The 15,962-nt window shown below is 37.8% G+C and overlaps 1 protein-coding gene across 1 annotated transcript in view; it reads right to left on the bottom strand.

The window, feature by feature from the left end:
- The window catches only part of CDH13 (cadherin 13), a gene marked incomplete at its 5' end in the record, with an annotated part of 144,361 nt that extends 138,948 nt beyond the window's left edge, over window positions 1-5,413 (bottom strand). The window contains one exon of the mRNA XM_010135446.1: window positions 5,176-5,413. Within this exon, the coding sequence (XP_010133748.1) occupies window positions 5,176-5,413 (238 nt within the window). The remainder of the gene's footprint in view (window positions 1-5,175) is intronic.
- Between the last annotated feature and the right edge of the window lie 10,549 nt (window positions 5,414-15,962).

Below are 15,962 nucleotides of genomic sequence, written 5' to 3'. Positions count from 1 at the left end.
CATACAGTCATTCATCAAAACACGGACAGCAATGGGTATTTGCTAGTTGTTACACACTGCTTTTTGTTGCAGCTGAGGTTTAAAGCTTAGAGTCACCGGTTAAGCAGGAGGCTCAGCCAGCCATTACGTTCTTACATGTGGTCCACAAAAACACGAGTGTTTATCCTTTATAACATAAGGCTTTCAGCTCCGTGTAAGACTCAAGTAATAAAGAGAGGGAAAGTACAATTCAAACAATGGTAGGTTGATGCACCAAGATTGGTTCAAATGGTTACCGAATATAGTTCCTGCTTGGTGAAGTGCTGGCAGGGCTTGCACGGGCATACCGAGGGGCAGTCTCACTGGAGAACTTCCATTTCGTTTAACTGAACCTAGCCCAGGGTTTCTCAAAATCACAGAATGCTGGTACTTATTTTCTTGAGGTGTATAAAAACGTGTGACACTATACAGTCCAGCATTTAGCAGATATCTCAAACTATTTGTTAACTTTAATTGTAATTATGCACAGCAGTTCCTGTCAAAAGCAAACGTATTCCTCCCACGTGTTACTCTTCAAGCTGTGAGAAGGAAATATTTCACTTAAGCTACTGTGGTGGCAGCTTTCTTATAGTACTTCAGTCGTATAAAATTTATACAAGTCATACAGCTACTTTCTGGCAGAGCAGAGGGGTCTGTAACACTGACAACTGTAAGTGGGGGCACTGTAAGCAGAAAAACTGATTACTGATCCATAAAGGAAATTTAAGAGCTGATTCTACAAAAGTACAAGCTTTTTCTCCTCCAGTGCACGAGGAGTGTTATCTTTCTTTCAGTGCAGGGAAGTGTGACTCTGAAGTGGACTCTCCATCCCTGAAATATAGAATTCAGGACATTTCCTCAAGGTTTTTTTCCTCCCACATCCCCCACGCCCTCCCCTCCCCCCTCCCTTTTTTTTTTTTGTTTTCCTGTTGCACTCTATTTCAGGTCATTCAGACCATACACTTTTATGGAGGGCATCCTTCTCCTCTTAATTTATGAATCAAAATTCTCCATTGGATATCTGAAGGTATAATTTGCCCCCTAACACTCTTCAATCTTTACTGCTGACACATTCAAGGATGCCCAACTCCCACAAGAAAAAAAAAAACCACATTAATCTTCAAAAATACGTCCTTACCTGCCTTCTGCAAATGAAAATGGATGTTCTTTGAGACATTATCTGAGTTTTGCTGCAAACCTTGAGGATCGTACACTTTTGGAAACAATTTTGAAACTGAGAAATTTATTAATAAAACTACACTGGTATATCAATACAAATCCTGCACCGTGCTAAGGCTTTCCTTGGAGGCAGGAAGCACTCGGCCTCCGTCAGCAGATGTCAACAGAAACCAAAAGCACTCAGCAGCTTGCTGGATGTAATCTGTGGGATTCCTACACACACTTTTTTTCTGCATAGTGGAGAGAATGGCTTTTCTGCTTAATGCTTTTGTAGGTGATACTATACTATGGAAACAGCTCCAAAGCACACACTGTCACCCGTGCGTGCTAAATCAAACAGCCATTCAATTACTCTCAAAGTTAATAAAAGAAAATAGCTAGCTTGGGGATCTGAAAGCCAACAAGTGACTCGAAGAAAAGACTTAAGACAACCTGTTTGTTTCTAGACAGTGCAAGAAAATATCCCCAAAGAGAGAGCAGTGCCGTTCACATTACATATTCCTTCCGCTGCCTTATGCGCGGAAGAGCTTTGGAACAGCATCTGAAGGAGAGGTCATATAACACACCAGGGAGCATTCCTATCTCCAGACTCTCAACTTAGCAAGTGACCTAATAAATGTCATTCACAGAAAAAGACCTTTCGAAGGTGTGTAGGACTCTAACAAAATTATCTTAATTTTCAGCTGATTCTGTACAGATAAAAGAACAAGCAGATGTACAGTTGAGATTTCTTTCTTTCCTTTAAATTTAATTTTATTTTGAAAAGTGACTACATAGAATTTACTTTAAATTCTAAAGTGGGTTCTACAAAAAAAAAGAAAACTGTTTGATTTGATTTTCATCTCCTTAAAATTTTAAACCTAGATATTTACTTACACATGCTAAGGTTCTCCCACACACATTCACAATTTGATATAACAACTGTGCTCTCTTGATGGCAAAATTTTATTTTACTTTAGGGTAAATACCTGTATTTTGATTCTCTCCACTGAAACAAGAATTTCTGAGGCTATGCCATAACAACTTCTCTGAAAATGTTGAAGCATGGAAAAATAATATGGACTATTCAGTACGTGCAAAATCTGCCAGATGCTTTGTATCTCCACACCTCAGTATCTCCCACTGAGCAATACCCAGATGTCCTGTTCCCTCTAATGCACAAACATGAAATAAATTATTATTAAAATTAAAAACAAAACAAAGTTCCTAAGAATTTATATTCAACTAGTTTGTCTTAAATGAAATGGAAAGTTTCTCAAAAGCATCAAGATCCAAGCAGCAGTAAAACTTACCAGAAGAGATGGAAAACATGAATAATTTTAATCAGTATTTTAACATGCTTTAAAAGAGTTCCTATCAGCCTCTGCTGCATATACATATGATTAATGAGAAATAGTGATCTCTCTTCTCCATGTCTATCCTAGCAAAATTTTTGCTTTAATTTGGTTTCTTAATTGGTGTCCAGGGCTCACACAGCTTTACACAGCACATCTACAAGGAACAACTAAGAATAATCCGCTTTTGACAGATACTCACTTGTAAGGTTCAAACGGAAAATAAATAGAACTAGCAAAATGACAGAAAAATTGACCCAATTTGAAGTTTAAGTAAAATCTGGAAGCTGCTGGATTGAATCAGCAGTCATAAATAATCAAATTCACCAGGACCAATCTGTGCAGTTTCTGAAGCTGCGGAATTCCCCAGCAGAAACTCACCTTTCCCCTGCCCTTCCCCATGTAAATGCTGTGCATAACATTCATGAGCAAAATACTGCAAATACTGCTGACTCAAACCCCAGTCCTCAAAAAGGATCAGCTGAGTTGTTCAATGTTCATGCTCTTTTTCAAGCAATGGAAAACATTAACCAAAAAAAAAAAAAAAATAAAAAAATCAGCTGATACCCTACAGAGGAGTGGCAAGTAGTCATCCCTCCTGCCCACCAACTTCTCAGCATCCTGAAGGTGAGTCTTCAGGCCTGGTGGTATGTAGCTACCTTATTCCCTAAGCAGCAGATAGACAGACTTTTTCTCCTCCTATCTCTCACCACCTGAGGCAGACAATTTTATTACAATAATTCCATTTCATGAGTTACACAGAAATACAGAAGAGTTATTTATATAGTATTAAGATTATGTTGCTATGCAGAATTATTCTGAGTAGGATCATTAGGCCACTTGTCCCTAAAAGCTGCTATTACGGTTAAAAATAAATAAAAATAATACATCTTTGACCTAACTAACTCCACAGATCTAACAAAGGAGGCGTGACTACTAGTTTCCACACAAGACATACATAAGCAGGAAGGGAGAGAAGAGGCTGAACCCACAAAGATAACAGAGAGCACAACACAGATTAGCTTATGTAGAAATGGAAAAATATACTTTTTCCCAAATCTTTCACCTGAAAGTCCAGGCTAATATTGTCCTGTAACTGCAGATAATGCTTGGTTTTAGTGTTAAAACAATACACAGCCCAACACCCTGGCATATGAAACATACAGCATTTGCAGCAGCAACAAAAATTATTTTGCAGTTTCAACAAGACTGCGGCTTGCCATGTCACCTTCAAAGTAAAGGTATTGAATCGGCTATTATTAAAAATCATGAGGAACTCAGATCTTGCTGTCAGGATATACTACCCAGCCATAATACCCGTTCGATTGAGGCCAGACGTCTTGTATGAGACAGCATCATTATTTCATGAATCACCAGCGACCTTTGGAAGATACTAGGAAAAGCAGGCCTGTTCATTCCCTTCCATTGATTTTCTAATTTTGAGTAAATTGGTTTAATCTGGGGAATGGTTAGGAATAAAAATACCCAAACCGGCTTTAGAAAACAGTATAAAGCTTTAGAGCTGAAACAATGAATTCAGAAGGGAAACTTGAGGCAAAAAGGTAGTGAGTACATAAATCTTAACTGGGGCATGATTCTGTGGCCAGCCACACAAGTATGACAGCCCAGGATCTTAGTTTTACTGCACTATGCATCTGGAGTATGTGCCTGGTTTACCCATGAAATATCTGCAGCTGGAGAAGCCTGCAAAAAATCTACTCACCCAAAATAGGAAGTGGTATGGGGATCATTTTCATCTGGCTAAAATAAAAAATATCGTGCTGAATATTGATAACATAGGATAGTCCTTTATCTAGCCAACTTGGAAGACAAGTTCAGCACATACCTGAAATCGCCTGTAAGAAAAGAACCTGTTGACTCCAGGAACCTGAGAGCCCACGGGGCTACAGAACTGAAGGAAATGTTCATTTATAGAGTAACTGTTTAGGTTATCATTCTATTGGTGCCCAGATCTCATATACTCTGATAACTAAACCTTTGTCTTTACATATTTGCTCTGCTTTATTATCTTCTGAACACAAAATGATCATACCTAAGCATTCTTTGTTATCAATTTATGCTCTCCTAATGTTAATGATCTATAATAAACGTAGATTTTGACACTGTGGTAATTCACCTTAAAACCACTTGCAGACTATGTGTCGCTTTAACAGTCCTTTCTTGTATTTTCATTTTTTGTCCACAGGCTATTAAGTTAATTAGTCCATTAAGTCCACTCAATAAAAATAAAACTCTAGAAATGGATTTAAAGCACCAAACTAACAATCTCACAGCAAGCTATATGCACAGTTAGGTTTGTTTTTTGGGGTTTTTTTTTAACTTCCAAACCATCAGTTGGTAACTCTAAGTTGAATTCCACTCATTCCTGAGATCTTTGGTCTCACCATCCAACACTAAATGTTTTGCTCAGAAGTTACTAAATACTAGATTTATAAATATTGATCACAGCATATAGCTTCTTACAGCTAAGTGAGAAATAAACAAAACTCTTAAAAGACTCCTCAAATTTAAACAGCTGGATCCCCACCCCTGCAATACTCTAAATCTCTTTTCACATCACAAAAGACAACTGTAGGCACAAACATTAAAACATCAGATGGGCAATAGGAAAATATTCACTTACCTCACGATCCAACAGTACGGGGGACACCACTGTAACAATATCTCCCTTTTCTGGGTCAATATAGAACATATTTGGTGATGGTTTGGTAGGTGTCTGTTTGAGGATGTTGTACCGCAGAAGAGCATTGTCGGTGCTGGAGTCATCAGCATCAAACGCTGTCATACGCATCACAGTGGTTCCTACAGGGAAGGCGGGCAGACAACAGAATGCAGTTAGCAGAACACTAAAATTATGCTGCCTTCGCAGAGGAGAACCAGGTGGGCACAATCTGTAATTTTCTCTTCAAGACCACTAAGGACTTTCACCTGACCATTTGCACTTGCTACTGAGCCAGCAACAAAACACCAGTGTTTCTGGTTTGCAGCAGACTTATGACTCTAACATGAGTTCCCCTATTTGAATGCTTTGTTGCCATCCATATTAAATTCATTTCACTAAACGAACTACAGAGCTATCTTTTTAGCTTTAAATTCTACAGCTGGAAAGTCCACATGGTACTTATAATGAAGGTGACAACACTGAAATAAAAGAACTCCATTTTCACTTTAAAGTCTCGCTAAGTTTCAGAATTGGTTGGACATTATAATTTCAGTCAGAAAATTTATAATGATTAAAGCCTACATTATTGTAATTACAATTTGTACAAATCCAGGGGATTATGGTATCAGTCTCAATGGAAAAAACAAAACAAAACAACTTCCTCTACTGCCAGGCTATCCTTGAAGTGATGAAGGTTTATTGAACATTTTTTGAACAGGAAAATCCTCTAACATACAGTTCTGCAGTAGCAGGCAATAAGGCGCACACTGTTGACTGCACAGGTTCCTACATGATGTAGGAATCTGAGATGCTGCCAATTCCCTACTTAGCAAGTGGAACACATACTCCTGCATCACAGGATCAAGTCTTTCCCCCTCCCTTAGGCAGGCACACCAGAGGCTGACACAGCCTACAACATTCTGTCATAGCATCCTTTTAGCCTTTTCCTTGTTTTGCACAGTACATTGAGAACTGAAGAAAGGAAGTAATTGGACACCTGGGCTGAACCAAGAGCTATTCACCCCTAGACCATTAAGGTTTTTTAATCAGTTCATTTATAGGTATAAATATAAACACTGTTTAAAAAAAATCTAACTAGAATTAATATCTCATCACACCAAGACTGAAGTATTGCCTGGTAATATTGTCCTGAAGAAAGAATAAAATCCTACCAAATAACAAAAAAGTCCTCATCAAATCAACAAACTAGTTTCAATGATGAATCAAAGTAAAGTAATAAATTAATGGGAAAGATAATAGCAAATTTCATGCAAATCAGGACTCTGAGAAGGTATCCCTTCTTCTCCCTATAAGTCCCAACTGAAACGATTTATCATATTCCCTCAATTATACAATTTACATTTAAGTAGCTTAGCACTGAAACCCCATTATCTAATGCGTGAACCGCAATGTCCAAGTTAGCGATAATTCTTTGCGAGAGATTAACTCTTATGTGGTGGATAACCCGTTCTTTCTTTTCACCCACAGACTTCCAGCGGGCAACTATTATTATAAAATATCACTGAAAACATTTCAAATATAGCGTTTTCATCTCTTAACAGCCTGTAAGACCATATGGTCTGTTCTCAGTATCCACATAGCTTTTTGTTGCAAAATAACAAGGGGTTAAAACCTTCTGGTACAGAAAAAGCCTAAGACATTTCATTGGAAGTCCCTGCAGAAGGGAAATACGTATCATTCATGTACAGTGATAAACAGGGAGTTTATATTCTTTGTGATGGTCTTGAGGCACAGAGCATTTAAAAATCAAATAAAAATGAAATATTGTGGTAACAGTGAAAACAAACCCAGCTTCATTTACAGGCTGACATAACAACTGCTTGGTTCACTGTTACACAAACACAAGTGGCTTGTTCAGATATGTTTCCTCTTTTTTTCTTTTGCTGTATTTCCCAGAGTACAAAGCATTGCCTCTTGTTGTAGTGACCTTGAATATAAGCTCTCAGAGGTTTTGCTTCATTGCTACTTCAGGTAGAGTTACCCCCTTGAGAAAAATAACAGAGATCTGACAGCATGTTGGTTTTATTCACCAGTGATTAAAGGTCAGACAGCTCAAAAAGCAGCTTACTGCTGGATACCATGCCATGTTTTCCAATATTACAAGATGATGCTAGCCCTGATACTTTTCCCTACTTTGTCTGAGACTTCTGAAGAAATAAAAAGAAAAAAAAAAGCAGCTTTCTGTTTTGAAGAACGAAGATTCACCCCCTTTTTGCAACACACTGTGCTAATTTTTAGACATTTATTGAATTTTGAGAAGGCTATTTATATTCATATTAGATAATGTGTTGCATGAAGCTCTCCTAAGTCACAAGACTTCAATGACATAAATGAGAATTAAGGCAAATCTTCAAGGGATCTTAATGTCCAAGTACAAGTGAAATTCAATGGGGTTTGTTACATTTGAAAAATGCATTTTAACAAGATGCTATACTAGAGTGCATTAGACTATATTTTAAATAACTATACAGTTGCTACCATTATTAATCTATTAGAGGAGATGATGTTCAGCAGAGATTTAGAAACTGATTAAAATATATACTCAAGTAGAAATATTATTTATACAGCTGTCCTAGACAATTCTACTGAAATATTTCTGATGATAACAACATGAAAGGCACTTGTAGATTTTAACATCAGATGTAAATCCCCAAATCTCTAGTTATTCTGGCATATAACTGGCTTAATACAATGGCTAAATCTGATTTTGATTTGCCAGCTGCAGCTCTTTAACCTTTCAAGTCACTGGACATTATCTTGTTCTGTGCAATCATTCCTCTGGTGCATACAGATAAGACATTCCAGCCACTCAAAGGAGCTGAATTTTACAGTCATTGTGCAGGAGATGCTGGCTCCAGGAGGAAAGCTGTAGAGGATTAGGTCCATTTGTTTCTGTGGTGCTTCTCTCCAAAGTTTTGAGATACTGCTTTCCAAGTGCCATCAAAGTGGCATTTACATTTAAGCTGAAGTTATTCTAATCTGACAAGTTGATATAACAGAAGTAAAAATGCATGTAATAATTAGATGTCACTATGCATTAGTACCGTCTGTATAAGGTTGTTCCTGCTTTCTGTTCATGAACATTGCTACAGAAAACTGCACCTCTTCAAACACCGCTTAGATGCTCGCATGGCTAAAACGACCAGAGGAGCTGCTACTATGGGCCAGGGACCTTTTGGAGAACTCAGATAGCTGAATTTCCAGGGAACAACTTTCCTATCCTAGTAGAGGTGTTCAGAGAGAACACACATGTCCATACATTTGGGATTGAACCACCACCAAAGATGATGTTTACACAGATATCTTTCCTAAAAGTAGAGTGACACAATTTTTTACTTTAAAAGGCTTCACAGCATACATCCGCTCTTAAAGAGCTCCATTCAAGATGCACGCTTCCTCAGGATTACTCCTTCATCATAAAGTTTTATTCTTCATAAAAGATTCATTTCCCCAGACCCGTAAACCAACTACTTCTGATTCAGTGTCATTTTATAAATATTTCCATTCCTGGCATCAATCAAATGCAGCTGGTTTTCGAACCACAAAACAACAGCTTGCTACATTATCATGTTAAACAATATATATTAACTTATCAAGCCGAGGAAGAAACGCCTGCAAAATCAGCAACTTTATAGTTCTGCCAATGACGTGTGGATACTCACTGAGGCAGTCTCTCTCCGTAAAGGTATCGCTATGCTTTGGTATATTCCAATAGTCACGGTTTATCCGTCACACCTTCTGGGCAGTTTCACCATAATCACTGAAAACCTCTACTTACACCTTCCAGGGTTCCTCATAGATCAGACATACATTCCACCAGCCAAGATGTTGCTCCAGAGGCTGCAGCTATCAATCTGTTGATTGCTCATTTGGCCTCTAAGTTGGCTTTTTTTATAGCAAAAACCCTCCATCTTGGGTATTAAGAAGTAAAATACAACGCTTGCACAATTTTCTGGTGATTGGAGCAGATGGTTTCTGGGGAAAATCAGTTCCGCTGATGGATGAGATTACTACTAACCTCCTATCCCTTTAGTTAGTTAGTTATTATATTCAGCTGCTCAGCTGCCAGGTTTACAAAAAGGAATGGAATGCTGTGGCAGTGACGCCTATTTCCAGCTTAATGAAATATGAACAAGAGTCTGAACCTACAGCCTTAAAAGAGGACTCTGAATTTACATACTAACATTAAAAAAATGATCCAGTTTAAGGACTGAACGGTTCTAAATTTATGAGACCTACAGTGCTCAAAAAACTTCACACTGGAGTTTTCTCATGTTATTTTCCCAGTTTTTGTGAGTCTCCACTGTATGTTCAGTATGTTAAATGTTTTCTACACCAACTGCAGAAGTGGAAAGATTTACTTCCCCAATTAGCGTGAGTGGATTGCTGAGTTTTATTTCCACCTTCTTCACAAGTTCAGACGTACCTCTGTACCCTGATCATAATCAGCTGCACAACAGTATACTTCCAAAAAGTCAAGCTATTTTAACCTAAGAAGGAGAACAAAGAATGAAAAATGGGATGAAAGAGGAAGAAATCAAGAGGTTCACCTACATCTCTGGAGCACAGAACCTTTATTGCTACCAAAAAAAAAAAAAAAGACAGACAGCAGCTTTCAGAACATGGAGCAAAGGAGGATGCCTCCTGACTATTGCACTCATAACTATTCACATGTTTGATCGTCATTTGGTACTTTAAGGACAACAAGCCACAGGGAAGCAGATCAATTATAAGAAGAAAGGACTATTATGGTTCCAATCAAGTGCATTTGAATTGCAACTACAGTTGTTAACTTATGAGTGTTATTAAAAACTTGAAGGCCTTGCTCAATAGAGAAGACATTTAGTAAGAATTAGTGAGTTCAGGATTTAACATATCTTATATTTGCATAGGGCAATAATTTTCTACCCTCCAGGACTTTTTCACATTGTGTATTTAGAAGATGGGCAAATTCAGGGTGTATGTATACTTTTTAAAATAGAGGTTAGATGGCATCACTGATGGGTACACTGGGCATGCCAACACGTTGCAGTCAGCAGGAGTGGAGAGAACCACTGCTGAACTATCAAACGTGGAATGCATAATAAACAAAAGAAACTTCAGGAGTGTTAAGCAGAGATGAAGAACTGTTAAGAATTGCTACTCTCTATAGAGTCAATGCAGTCAGGAAGCATATAAATCAAGTAAGGAACAATGGGACATTCCTAGTTAAACATTATGACAAAACAGTAAAGATGTATGGACAGGTCGACTGGTAGCAATACCAGTATTTAACCTTTTTTCTCATGAGTAAGACAGCTGGTTTGGTAGAATAAATTATTCACTCCTGGGATGATCTGAGAATGAGTTATATACAGCCCTGTCCCCAGCCATATACTGCAAGGTAGTGTCACATGACCGAAAACGATGTGAAGAGCTTTCAGGTATCTGCTGCTCCAGGCAAGACATTGATATATGAAATGCCAGCAAATAAATTTGTATTAGTTGAAGTTATGTGACATGGATGCTACTTTGGTATACTGTGCTTTGTCTCCAGCGTTATGAACATTTCTTTAGGGTAAAATTGTTGGGTGAAAACGCTGAAAACTGTTAGCTCCACCAAGGATTCCCAAATCATGCATATATTATCAGTACATACCAGGTTATGAGACCCTGTGGTAGCAAATATATACTGAAACTTATGCTCTACTTCGTGCAGATACAAGAAATTAGAAAGCAAATAACAAGAGAGTTACTTATCCTTTTATAATGCTAAGATCCACATTACAGACATTGATATGGAAATATGAAACAAGGTATGAAACTTGTGGTCCCTGTTGAGATAACTTACATTTTAGACACTGTACAGTCTTCCCTCACAAAAAAAAAAAAAAAATTTTTTTGCATTTGTCTGATAGACCAGAGACAGCATGAAATAGGCAGTTCCATGAGGAATAAAATCAATGAAGTCTCATTTCCTATCTGGTGTTGTCCAAAGGTTCATCTCCTGGATGGGTAAGATGATGGCTTAGAGAGCCTAAAGTCAGTCATTCCCTTAGGAATACCATTAATAGGATCTTTTTCTCCTCTTTTATGTTCGTGAGACTGATAGGAATTTAAGGTTCTCCTTCAGACAACTTTACTCCCGATGAGAATATTAGTAGATTTGATGAGTGATGAGTTCAAAAGTTTTGAGGGACTGACTGCCAGACTGTTCTACCCAGATGGGTAGAAACACATGCTAAAAGCTAACTTATTCAGATGGCTTATTTTTTATGTGCCAGTTTCTTTTCATCATGTATCTATATTCAAACTCAAAAATAAAAATATTCCCTAGAAGTCAGACAATCAAGGGAAAGCAACAGGCTTTTTTTTCTCTACATCAAGTGTACTGCTTACTAAACTTCACACTCATCTGAACATACATATACAGGTATGGAAGTAACAACGGAACCTTGATATGTGGTGATATAGTTATTAAAGGCCTGTATGTAAGAGGAATAGGGCTGGTTGGTGGAAATAACCTCTATTTCTGAGTATATGTCAAAATCCTCAACTTTATAAAAAAATATTAACTTTTCTCATTTAAAAAATACAAGGGTTTAACATTTTAACACACAGGGTTCCTGAGAAAGAAAGGGAAGTGCTGTGATGTGCTCCCAGACCAAGTTTATTCTTCCCTAAATGCGAATCTAAACCTTTGGACGACGGGAACAAAGGAAATGAGAAAAGAGAGGAACAGTGAGTGCTCTGCTGCTGTTAAAAGCTCCTCACTAAATTACACCTCCTAGAACTCTGTTTTCCTCTAAAGAGTTCCCCCAGTTCTACTCAAAATCATTGTCACCCGTTCAGGAAGCAAGCCTTCCTTGTTCAGACAGTGGGAAATCACTGACAGCCTCTTCAGATGGACTGGGAATTACAAATGAAGTGAGAAAGGAGTTAGAACAATAGAGCCGTAGGTTAAAAAATTATGTCCTTCCTCCAGATGTGAACACGCTGCTGATTTAAGCAAACCAGCAAAGATTTTTACTTAATTAGGATTCTGTCTAAGTTCTGGCTCTGTAGTAAAAATGTGACACTCTCATGTCTGCTTCCCTTTTGACCAGTGAAGTCTATTAAAGAAAAGGCATGAATTACTTCTTGGATCATGACCACAAGCTATAAAAAATCCCACTGTTCTAATATTCTAAGTGCCAATTCATAACATAATCTTATATGTCAGATAACATAATTCATAAAGCAATATAACACATTCTCTTGAAGTAAATGGTTTAATGTAAATGATGATATGCATTGAACATCTCACAGCAGGCGAGTATGACAGAACAGTGATTTATGCGTGAAAGAATAGCTATTCAACATACAAAGGGGAAGATTCAGCCCTAGGCACACTCAGAAAATGCAGGCACCCCATATTCTCTCTAGAGTTTGGCTAGCCCTAGAAGTCAATCAGAAAAATCAGAGGAAACAAAGACTAGATGAGGCATTAAAACATCATTAAATTCATCCCTCCGAAGAAAGATGCAGGACCATTCTTGACAAGATACAGACAAATACTGGCTTCTGTTTTGAAAACGTCAGAGAAATTCCCACCACCCCTGTGCAACTTACCGCCATGACAAGTGCATTTGGCACAGCCCTGCCAGAAAGTGAGCTCAGATCCTCAGAGGAGGTAGCTCAATGTCCACAACAGCCAGCTGAACTCTAGACCATCACTGCACCAGTGCAGAGGGAGGGTGGTAAGCAATTTCCTCACCTTTTACAAAACTAGCAGGGGTTAAAAGTCTGAGACTCAACACCTCTTGCCCTGCTCATCCACTCAGCCCTTTGATCTGAACTGTTTGACAGCTGAAACATTTTGTCGGAGATGCTCACAACTCGCATGATTCACCATGCTGTTCTCCCACTTCCCATGCAAAATTGGAATTGCCTGCAATCATTCGAATTTCATTTCAGACATATACAAGCTGTTTAAATGCAGATGCAAACTTTATAGTCAAGAACAGCCAAGCACAGAGCTTACTAAAAATACATATTCACAACTTATGTCTGTTTTATAATCTAAGTGTTTTCTTTTAGCTTTTTTCTACCTTTTCTTTAATAGTTTCCTGTTCTTCAACTCTTCCCTGTTTATCCAGGTGGTACAGTTCTGGCCAAAGCAATGCAAATTGCTATTAGACAGCAATTTTTAAAGTAATACAGATACATAAAGCCTGATGTATATTTCATATCCAGAAATACCCCTGAGAAATTACCTTTTCAAAGTGGTAGAAAGCTTTCCCTAAAACTCAGGATGGAAAATAAACCAGACAAAATTAATCATTTAACTTTCTCCCCAAAAATAACTTAATATCTGATTTCTCCTTGCCTTTAGGGCAAGGAAGCATTTGGGGAGGCATTCTAATCAAGATAATTGGAGAAAAGAAAATAGATGTTTCAGAAGCTTAGATTAGTAAAAAAGGATTGTCAATTATTTGCGTCCTAAACTTCTGGGAGAGAACTGGCTGTCTTTCTCTTCAGAGCCACTTTGACCTCGTCTTCACCCAGCCCTCTCAAGCAGAGTTCATATTCTGAATAATTGCAGGAATGGCAACAAGAACAAGTGTAGTCTCTTCTCTTAACCCTTATTAAACAAATCACAGCTCATCCCTGGGAACAGAGTTCACATTCAGTTATCCATCAAGCCATGAAAGGCTCCAAATTTGCAGACCTAGCAGCATTTACCAGCTCTCGGAGCCATGTAAATGGCCTGGCCATGTCCTAGTACCCAACCCTTTCACAGCACCTTTGGAAAGGAAAGGTGCGCTGGTGGAGCAGAAGCAGCAGTGTGTTTTAACAGGTCCATCAATACAACTACTGGAGACCCTGGACTGTGAGGGCGTACGTTAGCTAAGAAAGAGTCACTGCAACACTTTGAACTCCTATTTTTTTTTTTAATTTTTTAATGGAGAAATCACACATCAGTACTGACTCCAATATAGAGATGTTTGTCAATCATATTTTCTTCTTAATCTTAGACTGTCTGTAAGGAGGAAAGTGAAACTACTTAAAAAAAATTAATGGAAATGAAAGAGATCAGTGCCAAATACAGGTTTTAAATCAGTAGTGTATTAAAATCTAATAACATTTTGAGAATGAAAAGGAAGTTGTAAGAACACTTTCCCTTTCATTCCAACAACAAACTATTTCAAAATGAAGAAAAAAGTATAGACAGTAAGGTTCTATTTTTTTAAAAACACTGTAAAAATTCAGTCTGCATGAAACGGGTAATAAGCAGCCCAAGCTACATACTCTGCACACATACTCTGCCTTAGGACTTGTTCAAGAACAACAACAAAATTGAGAGATTTTTCAGGGGTGGTAATGTTTTCACAGATTTCAATAGTGTTTTGATCAGGGCCACACTTCATAGGTGAAAGATCTCATTCTTTAAATTATCTACTTTTGTAAAGGAATTGACTGGCTTCTTAAAAATATCTTATAAGGAAGGCAGCAATTACACTACCCTGTCTCAGTGGGCTTTAATCAAAACCATATCATTATTTCACAAAAATCACTTTTGACTATTTTTCTATGTCCAAGAAAGGTACACTGGCATCCTTCTTGATTAAAAGGTATAATATTACATTTTAATAAGATCACTTAGTACAAGGTCAATCTTCCCTGATTGGAAATGGTTTTTGAGACAGCGGGCCAGAATTTCTGTGGATCTAAATCAGCCCAGCACTACCTAAAGCAAAGATTTATATTAGGTGAGGCTATGGAATACAGGAATGACCTTGAAGGTCTGTATTAGGTATACACAGCATTACATTGCCTTTATTCCTTTATTACCTTCCTAATTTCTCACTTCAGTTTACGTGAAATGAAAGAGAAAAGCAAGAGGGTGATCTGCGTCTTCTTTGTGCCTCTTCTATATCAGACCCTTTTCCTTCTTGCCGCCAGCAATATACACAAGTAACAATTTTTTCACATGGGCTTCAGAATCCCTCATCTTTATTCTTTTCCTCTTTTACTACTATGAACTGGTTGTACATTAATCTCACATTACAAAATGGGGATATACTAAAACACCCATCCTTGCCATCCATGAGTCTCTCACTGTGATTCTCACCATCTGAATCAATCCAAAATTAATCCACTAATCTATTGTAAAAGTAGGGTTAAGCAAAGAAGAATCAGATCTCATAATGAAGAGGTAAATGTTCTTACATAGTTTCTAGCTTCATCTGTAGGAACGCTTATTCTAATGTATCATTCTATCTCTGCATTAGTTTCACAGTAGAGTTCCAGCCATTTAATCTGTTCAACATCTGAAACTTTTTATCTGAGGGAGAAGTGTTTCTGTCCTAATGCAGGATGTTTTTAGGTGAGTTTTGTTTTTCTTTCCCCTCTCCTGCAGATGAACTTCTGGATAAATTATTTGGTTGGTCTCCCAGTGTCTGTTCTGTTGAAGTTATTAAAATACATCCTACCCAGACAATATTTCACAATAAACTTCTATACTGCTAGACCCAATAAATGAATTAGGCAACTACTTGTTCTTCATCCAGAGAAATACTTTAAGTCCATTACACTTCTCTAGATAAATCATGTCGAAGATGCAGTAATTCCTGTTAAAACTGCAAACAGAAGTGGAATAGTCAATGGTAAGGTCTCAAATCAGTACTGAATAAATCCTTGCAGGGGATCGGAGGGCATGCCTTGGAAAGACAGCCTTTCCCTGAAAAAGGATTCGTTCCCCTCCG

The sequence above is a fragment of the Buceros rhinoceros genome, unplaced genomic scaffold (genome assembly GCF_000710305.1).
Source record: "Buceros rhinoceros silvestris isolate BGI_N320 unplaced genomic scaffold, ASM71030v1 scaffold7374, whole genome shotgun sequence".
Lineage (NCBI taxonomy): Eukaryota > Metazoa > Chordata > Aves > Bucerotiformes > Bucerotidae > Buceros > Buceros rhinoceros.
This window is presented reverse-complemented; position numbering and strand designations above follow the sequence as displayed.